The 22,909-nt window shown below is 43.9% G+C and overlaps 1 protein-coding gene across 11 annotated transcripts in view; it reads left to right on the forward strand.

Moving 5' to 3' along the window:
• MICAL2 (microtubule associated monooxygenase, calponin and LIM domain containing 2) overlaps nt 1–22,909 on the forward strand; it is a 163,971-nt gene that overhangs the window by 127,769 nt on the left and 13,293 nt on the right. For 9 of the 11 annotated variants that reach the window (XM_040559324.1, XM_040559323.1, XM_040559325.1 and 6 more), the window contains 6 exons: nt 2,460–2,646; nt 5,173–5,345; nt 7,323–7,397; nt 12,410–12,507; nt 14,741–16,088; nt 21,529–21,623. In XM_040559324.1, coding sequence (XP_040415258.1) covers nt 2,460–2,646; nt 5,173–5,345; nt 7,323–7,397; nt 12,410–12,507; nt 14,741–16,088; nt 21,529–21,623 — 1,976 coding nt within the window. Of the gene's footprint in view, nt 1–2,459; nt 2,647–3,967; nt 4,073–5,172; nt 5,346–7,322; nt 7,398–12,409; nt 12,508–14,740; nt 16,089–21,528; nt 21,624–22,909 lie in introns of those variants that run through there. The other 2 variants (XM_040559332.1, XM_040559336.1) reach the window with 2 other exon arrangements.

Genomic DNA, 22,909 nt, shown 5'->3' on the forward strand with positions numbered 1-22,909 from the left:
TTTCTCATTTGTATCAGATAATTTTCATCTTCTTTATGATACTCCTTTAAAATTACCTTTAAAATTAATGACAGCAATAGCTCCTCAGTGGTGGAGCTGATGCCGCATTTGATTTGTTTGTGTTACTGTGGCAGTGCTGGTAATAATTAACATGTGGGTTCAGGTCTGTGCAGTGTCCAGGCTTTTGTTTGAATTGGCCACTGCTCTCCCTCTGTGGTGTTTACATGAATCCACCAACAGCTTGTTGCTGGCGCTTGTACTCAGTTCCTTTTTGTTCTCTAGGACTGAAATCTGCCCTGTGCAAGAGCTCCAAGCACTCCATGCGGCTGCGTTTTGTCATGGCAAGGTTCAGGGCCCAAGCGCTATGTTTTAGGAGAGCCCAATAAAATTGTGTAGTGCCATCAGAACCTACAAAGCCCCGACCCTTGGACATTTAGGGCCCCTTTGCCTTCATACAAGCCGGTTACCCAAGGAGCAGTCCTGCTGTGTGAAACTGCAGCAGTAGCTCCCATTGCTTCAAATGTCCCATGGGGTTTGTAACCCAGTGTTTGGGTTAACGCGCACAAGTGGATGTCCTGTTCACGGAAGTGCTGAGACAGCCCAGGTTTATGGGGTTGACTGCAACCTAGTTTATTCAGCTTCATATGTCACAGTGCAAACATTGACTAAATAAATTAGTAAGGAGTGGGTTTGCTTCTTAAGACAGGATGCTAATCTTAAATCTGATTAGTACAGCTACAAATGTAAGATTGTGTTCACAAAGGACTCAGCCATTTAGCAGATGCCTGAGAAAACCAGCTTCTGCTGTACAATTCAAACTGGAGAGCGCTGCGGTGCCTCAGAAGAGGTGGCACAGAAATGTGCCTCCCTCAGCAGACGGTTCCCATTTGACGGTGCCTGAGGCACAGCTGGCCCAGGCAATGTCCTGAGGTCCTGCACCAGCCATGTCCGTTGTGCTTGTCACTTACAATGTGGGTGTGTGGCAGGCTGTTGCAAAGGGACTGGTTAACTTGGAATGTGTACGTATTCGGGAACTGTGCTGGTAATTGGTTTGGGTAGTCTGTCTGTCTGTCCATGGGTTTTGGTGTTCTACAGCTGTGCGTGTTAGTCATAAAAATGTTTTATCTTCTTTCCTGGTACTGTGGTGGGGGAAAACCATTAATACAGGGGATGGGGAGGGAACACACGCTGAGCCTACAAGCAAATGGCAAGAGGTTTCTTGGCAGGCAGTTCATTGAACAGCCTAGGGGTGCTGAAGGAACAGAGAAACCTCTCCATTGACACTTGCTGTGACCTCAACCTCTGGCACTGCTTATTGCGATAATGGGTACAGCTGGCAAGCTTTTGTTAGGTTTTGTTTGCTCTGATTTTCACATTAACGCAGCAGCTTTTAGGGAGAAGGTTACCCTGAGCCGTGCGGAGGCCTGTATTTTACAAATTGCCTGGCAGGATCTCTTCCTGGAGAGCAGCTCTGGGGCAGCTCCCCTGCACCCCGGGGGCTTGGCGCAGGAGCCTCTCGTCATGGTGCAGCAGTGAGCTGCTCCTCTTGCCTGCCCGGCTGCTCCCACGCAGCAGTAGGGGAATTAAAGAGAGCCTCCTGTGAGCAGTGAAGTCTTGAGGAGTTTTCAAGCTAAGAAAGTACATTGGCTTTTATGAAGCATGAAAAACCAGAGCTCACCACAGCCTTTTGAAAAGTGCAGTGCTCTGTGGCGCTTGGGAGAAGCATAGTCAGTAAAACAGTAATATAAAAAAAAAAACAACACTGCAAAGCCATTTTGCTCATTCTCTGAGCACAAGCAAGGGAATTTCAGCCAGCCACAACAAGACCTGTACTTGTACAGCAGACATCCTCACCACCAGCAGCTGGGCTTCTGGTGCTGGTGGTTATTTTTGTATATAGAAGGGGGCTAGCACAAAAAAAAAAAAAAAAAAAGAGAAGAAATGCAGAAGCTAAGTACACCAGTTTTCTTTTTGGCGGTGGGGGGAGGCAGAACAGACTGGTGGCTGCTTGAATTGTGCGAAGTCAAGGTGTAGCCCTGCTGCCACAGCCTGTTTTGGAGACCTGGTGTCACAGCTCAGCGGAGGGAGGGGACAGCGAGGGACAGGCCAAGCGACCTGGCCAAGGTCAAAGCGGGTGCAGTGCAGGATGTGTGGCTGCAATGCGTCTGCCCCAAAGCAGGCCAGGGAGAGCTGCAGTGATGGGTGGGAAATCACTGCTCCAAGCCTCCTGTGCTGATTCCATTTCTATCTATTTGTGTCCCAGCTGGTGAACACCAGCAGGGTCGTACCACAAAGCCCAATTTTCAGACCTGGTCTCACCCTGCAGGGCTGCTGGTGCTCCCAGAAACCGCTGCCAGTGGCCAAGGACCACCCAAAGGAGAGGTCAAGGTCTTTCCCCATGGGCTTCCTGACTTTGGCTCACCCCTAATGCACTGCTGTCACCTTTGTACTTTTCCTAGGCTGCTGCCAGCCCGTGGCCGATGAGCCCACCTCTCCGAAGAAGGCAAAGAGCATCCTGGAGCGCCACAACTTGGAAAACTGGTCACCTTCTCCAGAGTGGACCACCGTGAGGGTCATCCCTGAGGAGGAAATGACAGAGCACAACCTCCTTGCTATTCGAGTCATAGTCACCAGTGATGCAAGCAGGTAGTTGAAATTACAAATAGGCCTTTAAAAACAAAAAAGCCTGATTTTTTTTTTTCTCTGCAGCACTGATGAAAAGTATAGCACATACAGCTGAGGGAGGGAAGAGGAAAAAGGAAAACCTCTCAGAAAAAAACAATTGTTCTTTACCACAACCATAAATCCCCCAAGACATATGACTCATTTTGCAGGAAATCTTCAAACGTTTGCATCCTACACAGGGGCCTGAGTCAGAGAGAAAAACACTTACCCCGATCAACCCAGGTTCAGCTATTTGTTTTCCAAAAAATGTCAGTTCAGGGATTGGGGCAGTGGGTGTGTTGTGGCAAAGGTGCATCCTGTGGTGTGGTTGCCTGCTACCTGGGTACCACGGGGCAGCTCCACAACCCAAGTGCCTCTATGGATGTTTGATAGCCTGCCCATCCCAAAGACATCCAAAATCCTGTGACTCTTGGAGAGCTGTCCAAGGAAGTCTGATCTCTGTGTAAATTTAGAATATATTAGTTTTCTAGGTGGGATTCTGTGGGAGTTCATTCCAGCCATAATAATTAGATTGGTGTCTTTCAAGTAAAGTAGTTTTCCTTACTGAGAATTAAAAAAAAAAAAAAAAAAAAAAAAGCCAACCTAAAGCCAGCTGTTGCAAACAGAGCTATTACTATGTGAGGAAACTCACTTAAAGTCTTGAAGCCCTTCAAACACCTATTCATGGTGTTGTGTATAGGTTGTGGAAGGTAACGCTTTTGGAAATTAAACTTTATGCTGTTCCCTGTGGGAGGTTTTAAGTAACATTTGTGCTCCGCCGCATGTGTTTGGATATTCTTTGGGGACAGGATCACTCTCTGCTGGGGCTCCTTCCTTCCTGCAAGGAAAGGAGAGCTTGGGGGAAATGTTTCCTGTCTGTCGGAGAGATCTTACTGCCATATAGTGGCTTGCTGCAGAGTGCCTGCTCCTACCGACACTAATGCCCTGAGGCTCTTCATGCCTGTTGCACTTGGGCAGCGTGCAGAGATGGGAGCCAGCTCATCCCCCTGATCTGAGGGATCAGATCCATTTCCTCCAGCTGTGACAGTCCCGTGTTCACAGAGAGGCCCCTGATTCCTGTCCCAGCTGACACTGCCGCTGTCACCAGGATAGCCTGTGCCAGCCTCTCTCACTGCCTTCGTTTGGGGACCATGTGCTTGTGATGCTCCTGCTGGTGAGCCATCGCCTAACAAGGGGGGGATGAGTGAAATAGCAAGTGACGAATGATATTGCAAGGTCTGAGTGAGCATGGGGCAGGAAAAATGATTAGCTCGGTAAAATAGCTTTTCAATTCATGCTTTAGGTACTTGTGAATAATGACTGCCTATCAAGCAGCGATCAGAGGACAAGCCTCATCCTACAGCACTTACATCCTTGCCAGCCAAGGGAAATAAACATTTGCTCTTTTAAAACAGAAATGTGTCTATCGGTATTAATGGCATGTCTTTTTCTTTTGTGTGGCACTCTGCCCAACCTCAGTGTGATCACAATCCAGAAGTGATCTCAACTATCAAAGGCTTCATATATATATATATATATATATATATATATATATATATAAATGTATATATACCACAACCAGAGGACTAACTAAGTCCAAGGTCTCCCAGTACCAGTTTGAGCTGGGTGAAGCAGAGGTACAGGACTGGTCAGTGCTATGTGTATGGCACGTGCACTAGCTTTATACTGTCTGCAGCCAACATCTGATCTGGTCAAGGGTTACTCCCTGCTCCAGGCACAAAATCAAGCCATCAGAAATTTGTTGCCTAACCTGAGAGATTTTATTCCAGCCCCTTCTGGCAGGCAGCAGTACCCAAACACTGCCTTTCCTTTAGCGCTTTTTCCTCCTGTGTGTCTCTGTCTTGTGGCTGTTACAATGAATCTTTACTTTCTACAAGGCAGCACTATGTAAATGTGACACAGCTTCCTCCTGCCACACCAACAGGACTACTCATAGCATAAGCTCCTCTTTTCAAAGTAGAGCTATTAATCATCACAATAAATCTATGAATTGGTTTAGCAGTATTGTTTTCATTAAAAATGGGCCAAGTCATATGGTGGCAGACTTGTTTATGACACTGGGAATGCAGTCACATCAGAAGGCCTAAAAGTGCATGTTCCTTACAGTTTGGCCTTTAAAGAAATCCCCTTATTATCGTAAAAAAAAGGACTAATAACCACCTGCAAAGGTTATTCTCCCACCCAGAGGCAAGGTCACAACGTGTGTTACTCTGAGTATGTGTTTTTGTGGCATGCTTTTAATTACATTTAAGGAAGGAGAGTCCAAAACTTGCCTCTGTGGTGATCTATGGTCCCTCCTTGTACTTGCTGTGCAAGGAGCTGTCCCAGTGGCTCACTGCTGTGTTTCAAGCCAGGGCTCTCTTTGTGGCAGGTTGACTTCAGGTTTTGTGCTGAACACAGTGATCATGGGTATGAATCTGGGTAGCAGAAATCTTACAGGAATGTGCGCCTTCTGAAATGTCCCATCTCTCCTTCTTTTCCCCGTAGCTCTGAGCTGGAGTCTGATTTTAATGGTGATTCCTCCAACTCTGAGGTGGGTGAAGGAGAGACCTCGCTGCTGGAGCGCCCTGCCTGTCCGAGCCCCCCCCGGTGGTGGGCATCACTCTCCAGGAGCCCTGTGGTGCCAGAGGAAAGCCACAAAACATCCAAAGTTGCTGATGGTAAGCAGTATCCCTGCCCAGGGGAAGGCCCGTGGCCTCTCCTGGGGGCTGAAGTCAGCATTGAGGGGGAAGTTTTGAACTGGAGGCTGCTGCCAGCAATGTGGCCAGGTTTTACCTCTTAAGTGTCTTCATTTGGGGGGATTTCTGCCTTTTGGATGATGTAACAGTATTTTACAAGCTCCTTTCTTCTTTACTCACTGGTTGAATCTTAAACACTTACGCAGCAGGTGGCACTAAAATGCTCAGAGTGAAAGTTTGCTCAGAGGCACTGCTGGGTGGTTTGCTCCTGTGGCATGGGCAGCTGCCGGAGCAGCGCCTTGCTCTGCCCACCTTGGCTGATGCAGCGGTGTCATGGTGCACGGGGACTTGGAGGAGCTGTGCTTCCTGCCCAGCTTGCAGTGCCAGGTGGGTGCTTTCCCACCAGTAAAACATTGGACTGTTATTAGCAGCCTGTGCAATATCTGTGACGTTGGCTAAGGGCGATTTTTGGAAGCACTGGAGTGCTTTGCTCTGTTCAGTTTATATTTATATCAGTAGCTGCTTGAGCTATTCGTGTCTACAGAAAGCACACTGAGGAAAGGATATAGCTGGTAGGGAGGCAGCAAGAGGTTTAGGAGCAGTCTGCCTCCAACTGGAAACTCCTTTCTGGAGCTGGAAGTCAGGCCTAAAAGGTGGACTAAAAACAAGCAAAGACGTGCATCTGCAGGAAGTGTGGACTGCCACGTTTTAGGACTACATGGTGACATGTTGAAGCTATGGTGGACCTTCTGCTTCAGAAAGCATCCCCAGAGCTTTGCCAGGCTCATGCTCTGCTGGGTTTCTCCCCCAGGCAGAGCAGCGTGGGCCAGCATGCGCCTCCTGAGCTGGCAGCTGTGGTGCTACAGGCACAGACCTGCACTAAAGCTGCTCTGCACTTTTGGGCAAGAGCAGTCATGCTGATACAAAATGCAGGTGGAGCAAGGGAGCAGCTGTCTGGATGGTGTGTGCAGATGTGCAAAACTGTTTTTTGGGGTTCTCCCCCCAAAAGCTCTCTGCCTGCAGCCTTATGTGCAGCATTGATTTATGTCTGCATTCTCAGATCCTCCCACACGCTGACAGCTTATGGCTGGACCCTGAGAAACTTGACAGTATTTTGCATTTGTTAATTACGTTTGGTGTTATTACTCCTCTCTGTGTGGAAAAGGCTTTGTCGAAACCAGCTTTTATTTCAGATCTCATTGGTGCCTGAACAGGGGTAAGTTTCCAAAGCCTGTTAGACATGAATAGAGTTCCTGGATTTCAATGTAGTATACTGACTTAATCTCATATTTAAAATAAAGGGGTGATGTTAAACACCACAATGTTCTAGGCATTCCTGGCAGATTTTTATACAAGAGGTCTATGTGGTGCTAAAATGTCCGAGTCCTTTGATTCATCATCACCCAAAGTGCCTTGGCATGAGATTTGGGCAGCACTGAAAGGGCTGCTGTAAGGATCTGGCTTCTTTCCTTGCACAAGGAGCCTTCTGCCAGGCTGTGCCTCTGTGATGGAAGAGCTGAGAAATGATTTTGCTGCAATGAAGAGCCATCAGCATTCATTTCTTCCAGTCCCTCACTACCCCCATGCCCATATATGCGTTTCTAATCGGAACAGAAAAGAGGGGGGTTTTACAAGGCGATTTAAATAGACTCCTGAATAAAAAGGCCTTGTTTCAAAGGCAGAGGCAGGCTTCCCCTTGGAACATCTGTCTGGAGCGCTACTTTTGAACTGCTGCAACCCAGCCCTGGCTTTCTCCTGTCCTGCTTTTGCTGACATGAGGTGCAGCGGGCAGGCACATAGGAAAACAGCACCAGCATGAGGGGAGCCTCTCCTGGGGCTGCTCTGGTGCTGCCATGGTGCTTGGGCGCTGCGCAGCCTGGCAGGGAATGGGGAGCTATGGTTTTGTTCTCTGTCTCGTGCTGTGCTAGCTAACGACATCTCTCTCCTGTTTCTGTTTAGCACTACAGAGAGCCAACAGCTTTCACTCCACTGCATTAAATAAGTATCAGAATTGGAGAAGAAGAATCCAAACGAGTGAGTACAGCCCAAGATGAGATTGCATCTTCCACTTGCACTGTCTCCTGTTTTTTCCCTTAAATGTCAATTTCTCCCTGTCCTTTTCTTTAAAAGTTTTTGTGATTTTGACTCGAGGTAAGGAGACAAGAGAGCTAAAACACAACAAATCTTTCTTTTTTTCACTTTCTTGTCCTGAAAGGATCAAATTCCTTTTTCATGTGATTGCTTCATAGGTTATTACCTATCTTTGTGACTAATAAGGTAATCCATACATCATCTATCTGTCCATATCTAATTCCTATTATATCTCCTACTCTTTTACCACCGTAGCTACCAGAGAATAAACCATTAAGTAAATCCACCAATGACTCTATGACAAGTTAACAACTCTATGTAATCCAGGCTTTTGTACAGGAGAGACAAAACCTCACAATACTGTATATATGTCCATGTGTGCTTTTATGCAAACACTGCCATTTCAGCGCACCTGCCCCAAACCAGTCTGAAGCCTGTGGGCCACACAGAGTGGGCGAGGAGAGGCAGGTGGTGAGTGGAGGCACCTCATCCCCAGCAGCTGTCTTCCGGGAGGCTGGAGCCTGGGGCTGCAGGAGCTAGGGGTGCCGAGTGCTCCTGTTCCCTCTCCAGTGTGGGTGCTATCTGTGCGTGTGTGTTGGATGACCTCAGCACTGGTGGGGTTTCAGAAGTGGCGTTTCAATTCTCTTTCACACAATGGGAGCTGTGAAAGGCAGCAGCTCGGGCCTTGTGTGAATGTGCTCTTGGTTGTGGCCCTGCATAGGCATCTGCAAAAGGAGTAGTGCTGGCAAGTTATGTCTGCAATAACTGTGTATGCTAAGCTCTAATTTCTCAGCCAATAAGGTGTGCTTATATCACAGAGTGTCTATTCTGCCCTTAGACCTATGTGCACTGATTGCTTTTGGTTCAGTATATCAATAGGTCTAATATTTTGAGCACTGCATACCAGACGTGCTTCTGGAGGTGCCTATTTGCATATCCTCTACCATTTGCTGAAAAACAGGTGATGTTTTTGTTTACTGAAGAGGAAGGAGTACTAACAGCCCTCCCAAAATGAGCATTACTGGTTCTTCTCCTCTGACAGTTTCACTTGATTTAGGCTGACCCATCTCTGCCCAAGGAACTCAAACAGGAATGTACTGAGCTCAATAGCGATCAGGTCTGTGCGCGATTCACTTGCAAAACGCAGGGTGGTCACTCCTCGCAGCCAGGGCGGTGTCAAAGTGATCTTCCTCCTGAGCTGTGTCCCCGAGATGAGCCAGATGTGTTCCCAGTCACACCTCTGCTGCTTGTAGCTGCCTGCCCGCCTCAGCACAGCCCCTCCGAAGCTACATGCTGCGCCTCTCCTGAGTCCCCTGGGACTCACTGGTACTTGCAGGATTATTGATACTGGTGTGGGGCTGGGTGCATTTACCAGCACCTCAAGTCCTCCCAAAACTTGTTTAGAAACAGTTGTATCTGTTACACTGGGCTGTTGTCAGCCCATAAGTATAAAGCATAAATACATAGCGGTGGAAAGAAGGGGTTTGTGCATGTGACTGCGTGCCACAGTCTCTAGGCGTGCAGACGCCTGGCTTTTGGGAACTGGTGGTGAGAGTTGCTCCACCTCAGCCCTCAGCTTCCCTCTGCAACTCTGCCCTCTGTGGGGGATTTCTGCAGCTGCTCAGAGTCTCAGCTGCCTTTGGAGAAGTTTCTTGTTTCGGGAGCAGAGCTCATAGGATGCCTGTGCTAATTATGGGACCAATGTTCAAGCAGAGGTATCTTGACTTGCTTGGTTTGACTGCAGAAAGAATCTTCAAGATTATTTGCAAGTATCCGTTATAGGAAGGGTTTTTTTTTTTTTTATATCTCAAAAAAGGGGGCAAGATGCATCCCTCTGTCTTGGCACCAGCCTTACAACTATGTCAGATGCCCTTAGCTGCACACGAGCACTTTCACTACGGACTTCATGGTCCCTTGAAGGCTTCTGTTGCCACGTCTGGGATAACTCACTAAATATCAGTAGAGGACACATGGGGCTATTTAATGGTCTGTAGAAGATGCTCCCACCAAGTTGGACTTCAGCAAACCATCACACCCCAAAGTCTGTCCTCGGAGAGGCAGCTGTGGCAGATGGACAGGCAGAAAGGCCTTGATGGGGCGACATTCCCTGGGACTGGCTGTACCTCCAAGGTGCAGAGGACTCACCGCTCTCTGCAGGACCTCCCTGGAGCAGCTAGGTGGGCATCCTACCCCAGAGGAGGGCTGTCCTCTGCCCAGGATGGGCCAGCAGGGCAGGGTGCTCTCAAAAAATCTTGTGGCATCTGTCAGCCTCAGGGCTGTCTTTGAGCACTGTGTAACACTGTGGGGATTGGCTTATACATCAAATGTTGAATTTACTGAAAGCTTAGATTTAAAATTGTTCCTTAGTTGATCTCAGTTCTTAAAAAATCTAACAAAAATGGTGCTTATTCCAGGTGTGAGGGGGAAAAAGGACAGACTGTGAAAGGAAAGAAGGAAAGACCAGGGGTAACTTGTAATTTCGATTAATTTTCAGCTTGTTCTCAGCAAGTGTATTACTTAATTGTTTGCCAATTAATTTTCTCATCATTTTATTAAAGCCTCCGAAGGGCTCTAGAGGGAGCTAGAAGTCTTTGAGAGGAAAGCAACATGCTACATGAATGTGTCTGAACCTCAAGTACACTTTTAAAATGAGGTGTAAAGTACATTCAGCATATACTGGGAACAGAATAAAGGCATTTTTTACTCTCTGGAGGAACACTGTAAGTCTTAGTTTCTGTATTTAATCCACTTAATACTTAGTTACAAGAATTCATATAATCATCAGTCACATTGAAGAAAAATCTGTCTCCTTTTCAAACTTATTTCTCAAAACACATATGTTTCATAAACAGCATGAGGTATGCAGCCAAGGAAAGGAAATTGGTGTCATTTCTATATTGGCTGAAAGATTCAGGGCAGGATATTGCCTTTCAAAATCTGTAATTCCTGTCTTGCAGCCACAGACAGCGCCATGCTCTTATTTGTTGTCTTGGTCACCACGAGGAGCTTTTAGGCCAAGCAGATTTTGGTAATGCCCTAAGGATTTTTTTTGTTTTGTTTTGGTTTGTTTTTCCTAATAACATGTTTTTAACATGAAGCTGCAAATATAGCTTCAGAGCCTCAACTGGAATAAGTCAATCATGTCTGTGCAAGGCAACAAGCTGGGACTTTGTGCTAAGTGCTGCTCTCACTTGTGCTGCCCTGTCCTTGTGCAGTAATGCACCCCTGTGAGCTGCTGCGGTGTGTGCTGCTGTCCCACAGACCCCTGGGGCTGCATAGTGGAAAAAAGTAATTTCCTCTGTTACACGTGGTAATGGAAAGGCCATGCTGGGATGCTGCTTCTCCCACCAGTCTCACTACCAGGTGCCTGGGGATGGGGGGTGGGAGGGATGACCGTTGTGGTCTGAGGGCAGCCCCTGGATGGAGCAACCCCAGTACCTGCAGGAGGATCTCCATTGGCACGCTATGCACCGCAGAGGTATCACAGCAAAAGAGGAACTATGAGATAGTTGTTTCTGGAATTGCGGAAAACCTCAGAAACTTCGGCTGGATCAGAGTCCTCCCATGTTAGCCAGGTGATCTGGGGATGGGGTGGGAATGTCACAGCTCTGCAGGCGGCCTGGGGCATGTGGCAGTGGGAGAGGAGTTGTGTTGGTACTGGGAGTGAGAACTGGGGGAGGGTGAGGTACGCTGTGAAAGTGAAGATGGAGGAGCTCAAGTTTGATGACGTTTTCTTAGAGGACCATTACTGGACTTTCTCAATGTGCCTGAAATGATTTGAAGGGTGCTTTTTCTTTCTCGCTCTCTTTCTCACTCTCTCCCTGAAAACTCATTGCCAAAAGATAAAGAAAGCAAGACCAGCAGCAGATCAGAGTTGTGGTGTCCTTTTTAACTGAGTGACAAAGCTGGCTTTGTTTCAGTTCAACCCCTCAGTGCTGGTTCCTACAGGAGTGCTTTAATGAACTCCAGCTTATCGTTTCCCTCAATTCTCGACTGAGAGTAACAAATTGCATCAAGATTGGGAACAAAAGGGTGAGAGGAAAGGAAAATAGGATCCTTTCCCTGGCTTCCCTTTTGTGAAGTCTATGTGTGGGAGATGAATTCTATCTTTCCGGTGTGTTGCTTTTGTCCCGTTGGAGCTTTTATCTCTGTATAGAAGAAGCAGAGTTTGCACTGGGAACCTTTGTGGGTTTCAGAACTGTTAATTGGGTTTTGGAGTTGATAATTCAGCTATAAATAGACTTCTCATGTCAAAACTTGTTGTGGTAATGTCTTGGTTGAGGTGTACTTTTCTTTCATCCAAATACTATTTATTATGTCCAATTCTCTCACACACAAATATTAGAGAGTTCTGCTGACTCCATTTGGGTGCAAGTTATCCACCTGCTTTTTCTTCCAGCAACTAAGTTTTGGTTCAAGGCCTGTAGTAATGAATTACCTTGCCTCATCCTTGAAGATCCTACAGCATGGTGCCCCTTAGCCCAATTTAAGAGAAGGCAATTAATTCTGTTTTTACTGCATGTAGATGGTTGCATTTCTCATTTCTTTCTCTTTAGCCAGCCCTCTCAGAACCCATACGCTTTTCTTCATTTTTCAGAACTAAGGCTTCAGAAATAGATGGTTATTTTTACTGTCTCTATTTTTAAGGTCTGAAAGCGCTTTAAAGAGGCTTTTTTTCCCCAGAAAGTTTCCTGTAACTCACAAGATGCTTCACTTCATTTAGACAAAAAGTAGAATAAATTCAGGTTCACTGCTGAAAATGTCAGCATGTGTTTTGTATAGTGTGCATACATATGTAAGTGGGGCTATAAACTTCATTACTGTAGGTCAGCTCTTCGGGGTAAAACTGTATCCAGATGACTCTCTAACTTTTTATTGTCGTTCTTTAATTGTGAATTTTATTTAAGATAATGTGAATATGATAGTAAAAATGTGGTGGTGGTGTTTTTGGGCAGATTTCTCTCTGCTTTCTAACAAGAAACCTGGGCTACACTGGAAGGAGAGCTCAGCCAGCTGTCAAAGTGATCTCGGAGAGGATCAGTTCCAAACACAGGTATGAAGGAGAATTGATCAGAGTAGCACAAGCACTACTACTGTTACTACTACTGTTGGGACTTGTCTGCTTGCAGCAGGCTTGTCTGAGCATCCTCTGCTCTTTTAAATAGTTTTGGTCCTCTCAGTAACCAGCAAAAGATGGAGTTATGCCTGTGTTATACATAGGAAAGAGACTTTGATGCTCTGATTGGTATAACCATTCCCAAATCACATGGCTAAGTCACATTTGCGTTCTGTGAGACTAAGACTTTGATCATGCTGAGATTTGGACACTAACCTCTTGTGTCAGCCAATATGTAGACTTCCTTCACAGCACAGGGCTTAGTTGCCACTGGCATTTGCTTTGTGCCACAGTTTTTTTCTCAAAGGAGAGCAAACCCCAGATCTCTGGCTCTTGGTGCTCCCAAGCTAGCTGTTGGTCTAACCATATGCTCATAGGTCTGGATGGGAGGTGGGTCTTCAGGTGGTGTGTGTTGGGCAAGGACACATGTCAGCACTGGGGCAGTAAGAGGGTATCACATCCAGATGGCTTAAATGCTGCCTCCGTTGCTGTGCTTAGCTGTGGGACGAGAGGCAAGTGCCAGCACTGGTCTTGGAGAGCAGATCTGAGAGCTGAGGTGAGGTGTCAAGTAAGCAGTTGCATAGCACTGGCCAGAGGAAACCTAGCAAAGGAGACAGGGAGATTTTAGGGTGCTAGTGCCCTTAGATGTACGTGTGCCCCTGTCTGATGTTTACCACTAGCATCCAATGGGCAGAAGACTTCTTTTCCTAATTCACAGCAAGCTCTTGACTCTACACCTCCCACAGCTCAGGAGCATCTTCAGGTTCCTACAAGTCCTAGGCTTCCTTTTGTAGTTTCTGCTTTTTAAGGATGAGGAAGGGTGGGCCTGTTGCAAGCATGACACTGTAGCAGAAGTCATGACCAACAGTCCTGAGCAGAGCACAGTCCGTCCCCCTGACTTTGGAGCCAGGCCAAGTCCTCTGTGTCCTAGCCTGCTGTCCTCGCCCTTGGGTTAAAGTGATTAAAATTGCTTGACCTCAGGGTCTGCGTTCCAAAAAAATCAAGTCTTCAACATCCATGGTGCTAGCTGAAATCCGGTCCAGGACAATAGGGCCAGGAAGGAAGCGTCCCCGGAGAGCAGAGCAGCACAATGCTGCCTGGCTGTGCTGCACACAAGGAGAGATGAGGCCATGCTGCGATTTCCACTTGACACACATCGCTTGGTGGCCTTTCTCTTACTCTAAAGAAACATTAAGTGGGTGTTTATTCGTTTATTGGTGTTTCTCATGTTTTTATCTGAGATCCTGGCCAGTGTTAATTTCAGTCATCAAATACAACTACAAAGCAGAGAGTAATCATTATTACCTTACTTCCTATGCGACTTCCTATGCATCTAGGAAATGAGAAGTCAGATTAATGGCTTTACCCATTTGAATTTGGGAATCTGGCATAGAAGTGGAAACAGGAATTAAATCTTCTAGCCATCTGTTATCTCATAGCATTGAGGATAAAATGCCCCCTTTTAAGAAGGAAAAAACCTGTATTTTTGGTCTGTTGGCTAGGTAATGTGGGCACTTATTCTTGTTACTGTCTACAGCAGAATGTTTCAGTGGTTGGAGTAATTAATTTAAATCTTCACCAAAGGAAAAATAATCATAAAAGAGAACTAATTGAATTGTTTAAACTACCATCTTGCATTTTACAATTATTTCTGGGTCACTTCATTCGTTTGTACCTGCACCATGTGAGCATACAATATTATAAGAGCGGTTGGAGAGGATGGATTATGGCCTCTTGTGCTTGCTGTAAACTGTAACGTGATGCAACTGAAATGTACACAGGAGAATAGAGCAGATCGACTTTTGTGTATTTTCCTGTAGATAGGACTCTTTCTTTCCAAGGAAAACATTAAAGGTGATTCATAAAGATATGACAGATTCTTAGTATGAATTACATTATTTGCAGACTATTAAAACTTCCCGTAGAATATTAGATCTCCTTTCCTAGGTAAATATCCCTTTAGGGAGAAAAGCTTTCTTTTTTTTCTTATTGTATTGTCATCTATGTATGTATGTGTGTGTATCTATATATATAAAAATATGATTATTAGTATCATGTTAAGATTGAAATTGATTAAAATACTACATAAAATAAAAGATACAGTAAACTATATTTTTCTAACACCACAATTATCTTTTTTTCTTACACTTGACGGTTGACTTCTTACAAGAAACCACCAGAAGTTACAAGAGGACATGTCCAAACCTACAGCTCAGTATCTCAAAGAAAAGAAAAAGTCAGAGAGATGAGTGAAGATGTCCATCTCTACGTGCCTCATTGTCCATTTCAGAGCAGGGCCAGAGGTTCTCCACGGATCCCTTGTGGTAATGGGACGCTGGCTGATGAGTTTTTGGAGCCTGAAGATGTAGATTGTGACACTGGGACATGTACAGGCCAGAGCTGGAATGAAAACAAACAGAATTACACCTCTGAATCACAAGGTTTTAACAGGAATGCCAAAGTGCTGCCATCTCTCCGTTTGAAAGAAAAAGATGAGAAAAATACAAGGCACCCAGAAGAAAAGTTTGAGCAAGAATTAAAGGAGGCAAAAAAGAGGCTGGTGCTTTGCACAGAACAGCAACCTATGTTGTATGAGTCAAATGGGGTAGACTTAGGTGGAACCAGGCTGCAGCATCAAAACAAAGGAGTGCTGGGTATTTCAGAGGAGAATAATACTGACTGGAGAAAAGGTGTGTTCAAACAATCTCGTCATTTGCCTCTCTTATTTGCAGATGATGTACCACCGGCTTTGCCAGTTGACATGAAAGGTGCTCTGAAGAATCCAGACACAGCTGCCAAGGCGCCTACAGCTGGCCAGCCAAAATCACCGTTGAGGCTCATTGCCAATGCAATCAAGAGGTCCATTTTGGAGCCTCTAACCTTATCTACAGAAGGACTAAAGCAGGACTCAGACAGCAAATCCAAAGCCTCTTCAGAACTAGCTTACTTCAGCTTCCCCAGTACTCCTGGCTATTCCCTAAGCCAAAGGAACAGTAATAACAACAGAGCAAATAACAGTCAGCCACAGGAGCTTAAAATTGGGAAGCAGGCTGGAGAATATTTAGGAATTACTTGCAATTTTCTCTCAACTCCATCTAATTTTTCTGTCAGCTCTGAAGGGATATCTCCAAGTGAATACACCAAGGAGCTATTCTTCCCTGTCTACAGTCCACACAGCAGGCCTTCCAGGACCACTGGTATACCTCATAAATCACCTTGCACTAGGATGGAGGATGTCCCAGGACTCCTAGAAAAGTTTACCTTTAAAGACACTCCTCCAGTGGCTCCCAGGGATGATGTATTTACCTGTAACGAGAAGTACCTCCTTGCTTCATCTCGGGAATCCAAGAACACTCCCAGGGACAATCTGGATGATTCCATACAGAGTAGTAGTCTTGGGTCACTTTTTGATAGACTGAGAAGTAAGGTTCGTGAAAGAGAAGGGAATCTTCTTGTGTCATCTCTGCCTTTCGTGAGGGACCGTTCTGCAGAAGACAGGCTACATTTTCCTTCTGCAGGTGAGGACCTGAATGGAATTGTTTATTGCAAGCATTTAACATTTAAAAGATCGATGTGCTATCATGCAACCCCATTTCTGTTGTATTTTATGTTTTACTTAGAGTTACTGTCTACATATGAAGATTTAATAAATGTATCTTTGGTTAAGGATTAGGAATTAAAGATGTCAGAGCAGAGCACAGACAGCATGTTGGACCCAAGTTTGGTCTGCTGTTCACTAATGTTCAAATGTGTTCGGGACAGGAAAACATACTTGCTGACGTAGAAGGAGCAATGGGGCAGAAAGGGATGCAGAGCAGTTGCTTCTGTGACTCTGAGTGCATTGTGAAAAGGGGAGAAAAGCAGGCAAGTGGAAGGATGAGCACTGGAAGCTTCAGTGCCATGTGGAGTATGTTTGCTATCCTCTCCATGACAAGTTCAGATATTGTAGAAATAAAGCTGCAGTAGGAAGAAGCTTTGCTTTGTGTATCTGCTTTCTCAGCAGGTGTCTCTTCAGTTCTGCCTTTTGCCGTAGTGACTGAACTATAGGCATGCTTTTGGGAGCTATGTGGTGTCACTGATATCCCCTTGTTCTTTTGTTTGCAAGGAATTAGCACCTTACCGACCTGCTCTAGCCAATTTGAGAGTCTGTTTGGGCAGTGATTAAAAGGTATTGATTTTCATATTTGCTTGCAAGAGCAAGCTTAATATTAAAGTTGCAGATGAGTCTAAGAAATATTCATGTCATACAAAGAGCAACCAAATTAATCTGAGCAGAGGCTCAGAAAGAATTAAGTGCAGCACAGTTTAAGGTATAAAATATGAAGTATGAGAGAGACACCCACCCGTCTTTCTCTATAATCCATCTTTCCAAAAGCCCACTACAGAAAGTCACAGTTTTTTAACTCAATAACCTATTGAATTTTATTGGCATACCCATTTGTGCCTTACTTTATTAAATTATGACCCAAACTCAGCATTAAAATAACAATTTCTGTGTAAAATAATGCATGTACAAGAAATGGAGCGTAAGCAAAGTTGCTGAAATGCTCTCCTTGAGCTGCCAGATCCTTTTTGTAACCTTTCTGCTTCAGAACTTGATGTGAACCTCATTGAAATAAATAGAGTAACTCCCACTCTCATTCCTGAACTTTTGCATCAGGTTCTTGGAGCCTCCTTTATCCAACAACTTGCAAAACCAGGCTTTCCTATTGAGCCAGAAGATGTGAAGGACTGCTCTGAAGCCACAGAGAGTTGCTAGTGTTCACACTTTTCGCACTATGGTCTCAAACGAAAGGCTTTTTCTGAGTCTATAAAAGTCATCACCCGTAGACTAAGCCAAGTTGACTTGCTATTAAGTAAATGTATTACAATAACTGATATGTTTTGTTCCTACTAAAATGGAAAATGTTCTTAGGTTTGAATAATACTATACTTTATTTAGATTTTAAAAATTTTGAACAAAGGATGATTTAATAATGTGCTGCATTCCTCTGCTGTGCAAGCCAAAAGAGGAATTATTAAGTTACTATAGTTATTGAATATGGACATTGCAAAGTCTGTGCAAAATTAAAAAATACAGCTTTGATCTAGCCATTTGCCCATGCTTGGCTTTTGCTCAGCACTGCTTAGAAATTTGGGGCTGTGCAGAGATCTGCCTGTGCAGGACCTAGGACAATTCTTACTGAAGCAGTGGGGGTTCATGCACTGATTTCAGTGAGAGATTGATTTGAAAAAAATCCTATGTAAGTTTGCCTGTAGAATACACAGGTGTTCCCAAACAGCCATACAGAGGTTTGTAGGTGCAATACTGGATTTTTGATTTGCTGCAGAAATATCATTGAGGCTTTGTTGTTGTTGTTGCTTGATTCCACCTTTGGGTTCCAATCTGCAGTTAAAAATGAAAAAATAAAAAAATCAATAAAATTGATCAATTGGATGACTAACTGATCTCACTTAAGCCATCTTGCCCTTTTGAAATTAAAAAAAAAAAAAATGCCAAAGAGCTGTCTTACTTACAAGTACTAAAAATCTTTAATACCACAGAAAAAAAACAGTTTAAAGAGAACCAAACCAGGTTGCATGAGAGAGTTGCAGTCAGCTTAGTGTCTGCCTTCTCTTAGTGTTGTGTGTACGTGGTAGCCAGCTGTAAGGTACATCTGCAACGAGCCGCAGTAGTAGATCCAGGGTTTAGGTTAGCTTTGACTCACAGACAGACCTTCTGAAGGTGGTGGTTTCACAAAGGTGGTGGTTTATTGGTAGCTGTTTGTGACTCAGGGTTTGCTTTTTGACAGTCATGAAGAAACAGAGGGAATATTTTTTGTCACTGACTGAGCTGAATTCACATGAATACAGTTTTAGAATTGTCCCTTAGAGTAGATGAGAGTTGTTATGACGATTTATGACTGCAGTTGTTTACATGGCTCATTTTATTAAGCAGAATTACCAGTTTAGATGACAAGAAAATCAGATGTTCTATGATCTCGCTTTGCTGGTTTTGTGCACTTTTAGGGATTACTTACAAATATTTTAGGTTTGTACATGGTTCCCATTACTGCATCTTTGTACCATTGAAAGTCTTTGTGACTGCAGTATTCATGTCATCTAGGACACTCTTATTTCAGTGATTTTATATTTTAGGGATCTGAAACAATACAAGATTAAATTGCATGCCTAAGACCACGTGAAAAATCTGTGGAAAAGCGGAGATGTGGAACCAAATAGCCAATTGATTTCTTCAGGCCTTTCTTTCCACCTCCTACTTCATGCAAATTCTTGTCTGTTTTGGGACACCAGTGCCCTAAGAGATGTGTCCTTTAGCCTTTCTTTTCTGTAAAACACTGAAGTACTCAGAGAGAAAATGATTAACTCCAACAACCTTATAAAAATATGCAATCCTGGACACTTACAGATGAAGTCAACAGATTAATGTAACATCATGTTATAAAAATGCTGTTATAAAAATAGTTCCTGTTCCAAGAATTTCTGTGTATTTAGACTGCAGTCATTACTGCAACACAAAACCACTCCAGGAAGCAGAGGTGAGCTGTGATGTACAGAGTTTCACCAGAGGTGTTTTTTTCTTATAAATCTCCAGGACAATCAGGAGTGCTTTTCCCTCCAACAGAAACTGTGACCTTATACACCTTTCCTTATGACACCTCCTTCTCTGTTCAGAGGATCTCAAGTTTCCTAGCAAAACCAGTAGCCTGGATTTATATGTTGAAAAGGATTTGCAAAAGCACTGGACTTTGGTCCAGTTGTTCCTACAGAATGCAGTGAGGGTTTTACTGCTGATGGCATTCAGTGCCAAGGCTATTAGGCCAAGGCAAAGTGTCTTTGAGACCCACCCTTAGATTACCAAGGTGTGAGGAACTGTAGTTTACAGATGCAATTTATCTTATATGACATATGTATGTGAAGATACCAAGCCCCAATATCAAGAATTGGAGGTTTCTTCCAATTTTCTACTTTGAAATGTATTCTGTAATGCTGTCAGATCCAATACCAATGTTCAGTTCCCTGTGATTTGACAGCTGTAAGTCAGGTATGCTGGAAATGTGTGTGCAGCATCCCTTAACAGGCTGCTGAGCTGTTTTGGAGCAATTTAAATGGCTTTTCTCTGCAGAACAAGGGGCTAACGCTTAGTTCTCCATAGCCAATAGGCACTGGCAGGTCTGTGGACATAACTCAATTCCATGCCCTGACATTGGCTTCCTCATGCTCGTGAGATGGGTCTTGTTGGAAGTCCTTGGCGAAGTCAGTGGCCCTCTCTCAGTTCCCAAAAGGAACACAGCTCCTGAGTTGCAGTCCCAAGGAGGAGGCAGGTGCCCTCGTGTTACAGCAGGCTGCTTTTCTTCTAGACCTTGTAATGCTGTTTAAATTATTGATATTGCTCAAAGAGGAGGACACAGGGAAGCAATCGCTTATTCCCAGAGCTGAGAGAAGAACAGGAGCGTGTAATTGCTTGTGTGGCCAGCCCTGCTGGGGCTCCCTGGAAGGTTTGCAGACTGCATATTATGGAATTTGATTTCACCGGTGGTGTGACCGCAGGGTACTTACCGCAAATGTTTGGTTGCGTGGGGAGAAACAAGGCAGGTAAGTTTAATCCTCAAAAGAAATAGTGACTGTGATACCCCCGCAGGCCTTCCTCCATCTTGTGCACTGGCAAAGGCTTTGCGTCTGGCTGTCCCTGCTTATCCCGCAAAAAGACTCTGAGCTTGCAGCTTCGCTGAGCATGAGGGCTGGGTGCTTCTAAAACCAGATTTTTTTGCCTCAAATTACTTTCATTTTGCTTTCATTGCTTTACCCCCTGGAATAAACATGTTTCCTGGATCCAGGTTTTAAATTAGAATTTAAGACAGAAGTCTTGTTTCAGGGCTGCAATCCAGTACAAGGAAACGAAGAAACATTTACACTGAAAGAATGGGAAGTGATTTTAATCTGAATACAACTTGCACATAGAAAGCCAAACATTACCTAGCAGTTACAAAGAAAAATGGCATTGTTAGCTTTAAATAATGTACAATTCCAAGATGTTGCCCAGCTGTTAATCATTAACCCTGTAGCAGGTTGAAGTATAGAGACAGATGTGCCATAGGCAGTTTTATTTTCTTAAATAAAGAGAATGAATCTATGAATTAGACAAATTAAGAAGAAATTCAAATATTTACACACAGTTGAAACAAGATGCTGGGAAAACAGGCATGATGAAATTGCTGCAATTAAATGTAATTTAATTTATAATTCTGAAAACATGCTCCTTCCAAAGGCAGTCTTTGAGTTTTCCTTATGGAGTGCATTGTTGTGATGTATGGATTTTCCTGACTTATTATGGCATTTTAATCAACAGTTCAACGATGTGATAATATTCCTAAAGCAGAAAAATAAGTGACGTTTGTTTAGACATAATTAATGAAATATTTATGTTGCATGAGGCTGTGTGATAAAGCCTTGTTCTTTTAGTCCATTTGCTTCTGATTACATTTGTGATTTTTTTATATGACCAGACATTCTGACGCCAACTATTTTACACTGAGCAGATGTCATGTAGTAAAAATGGGTGCCAGATGCTACAAGCCACATAAGGGTAATTTGTTTAAGAGCTGGCTCAGACTTTTTGCATTCAATTACACTGTATAGTGAGCCTTATACAATCATTTGGGTAATATGGCTAACTTCAGATATACATTTTAATGAATGTTGAATGCGTTCAGAACACCATGCTACGTGAAGAGGGCTCAAGGAATTAATTTATTTGTCCATAATGCCTGAAAAAAAAAATCAATTATATGCAGGCAGAGTTTTTGACAGTGACCAAAATTTAATTAACACAGTTGACCAAATTTCCAAATTGCTCTGGGTGCTGCAACGTGGAACTCAGGGCAGGTGCAAAGAGTCTGTATAAGTTAAAGAACAGTTGTTTTTTTTTCCTCTGATAGTTTTGTTCCTTCATTTTAGGATGTGAACATCCAACTGTCAGAAAAGAGGCTGCCGAGTATTCTACTTCTTCCTCTGATGATGAATTTGAATCGAAGCCTTCGTTAACACATAAGGTAACATTTAGTCTGAAGCAAAAATACATTTTCACAGTTGGACTGTATTTAAGATTCATCATAAACTTTGATCTAAAACACACCATGATTTCTCAAAGTGGGGACTGGAACATTTTTTTCAGTAGAGGTTAAGTGTCTTGGATTAAAAAAATAGATTAAAACTATGACGGATGAACGTCAAAATTTCTTTTTCCTCTTTGGATCAGTAATTCCCCCTGGTTGCACCAGTGTTGACAGAGGAGGTCTTAATTGGACAAATAGACATGTTGTACAGAAACCACTCTGAAGCAGAATTCATAAGTGGATTTAATATGTAGCCCAACAAGCAAACCATTGAAAAAATTAAACCAAACAGATGCAGATTTCCCATGGGGAAATACAACTTCGTTTGTGAGGTACTACAAGCAGATTGCATGGAAAACACTGTGTTTACCCTAATCAGCATGGCTGCATGAGCTATGAAGTCGCACCCAGATCACATACATTGGAAGGGCCTGCTGCACACCGGCATTTCCAAGCCCTAACTCAGCTCTTGTGTCTCACTGGAGCAGTGGGTTTAAATCACCAGTGAACTCTTGATACCCATCTGATTTGAAGAGAATTGAAGAGCTTTTATTGCCTGAATAGCTCATCAGAAATACGTTTACCTTTTACCCATAAAGGGAATATCAGTAAGTGGAATTAATAGTACAAGGTGGCCTTTTGATTTGTTGCTTTGGGAGGCTGGGTGGGGGAAGGCAAGAGACTGCCCAGTACACTATAAAAAGCCAAGCTGAGAGCTAAGTGGGGCTTTGAATGGAAATGCAGTTGTGCAGCTCCAGACCAAGTGAAGCACCAAGAGGGGAAGTGCAGCAACATGTGGCTGCATGTCCTGCCAGCCCTGCTGGCTAAGGACGTGCTGAAGTTGCAGAAGCCTTCTGGGGCAGAGCAGTTGCAGCACTTTTGGAAAAGTTATCAACAAGTGTGGAAGCAACCATCATTTAATCTTTTCATTACCCTGGAGCATTTTTAGTTTATTTTTAAGAAAAGGGTTCCAGAGGAGAAAGCTTTCATTGCACATTGGCATTTTTAGTTCTCTTCTATCCACCACGTAGCCAAACGTCTTTCATCTGCTTAGCCATTTTGGACAATACCCTACAAATAATAAGCTTTAAAAAATGCATTGTTTGAAATACAGTTGCTTGAAATTGTGGGAGAAAATAGAGTAATCAATATTTAGGTCCTTTCAAGCTCAAAAGATTCAAAAAAAACAACAGACTTTTTGTTAACTGTGGAAGTGTTACAGG

Source organism: Cygnus olor, chromosome 5 (genome assembly GCF_009769625.2).
Source record: "Cygnus olor isolate bCygOlo1 chromosome 5, bCygOlo1.pri.v2, whole genome shotgun sequence".
NCBI classification, from domain to species: Eukaryota; Metazoa; Chordata; class Aves; order Anseriformes; family Anatidae; genus Cygnus; species Cygnus olor.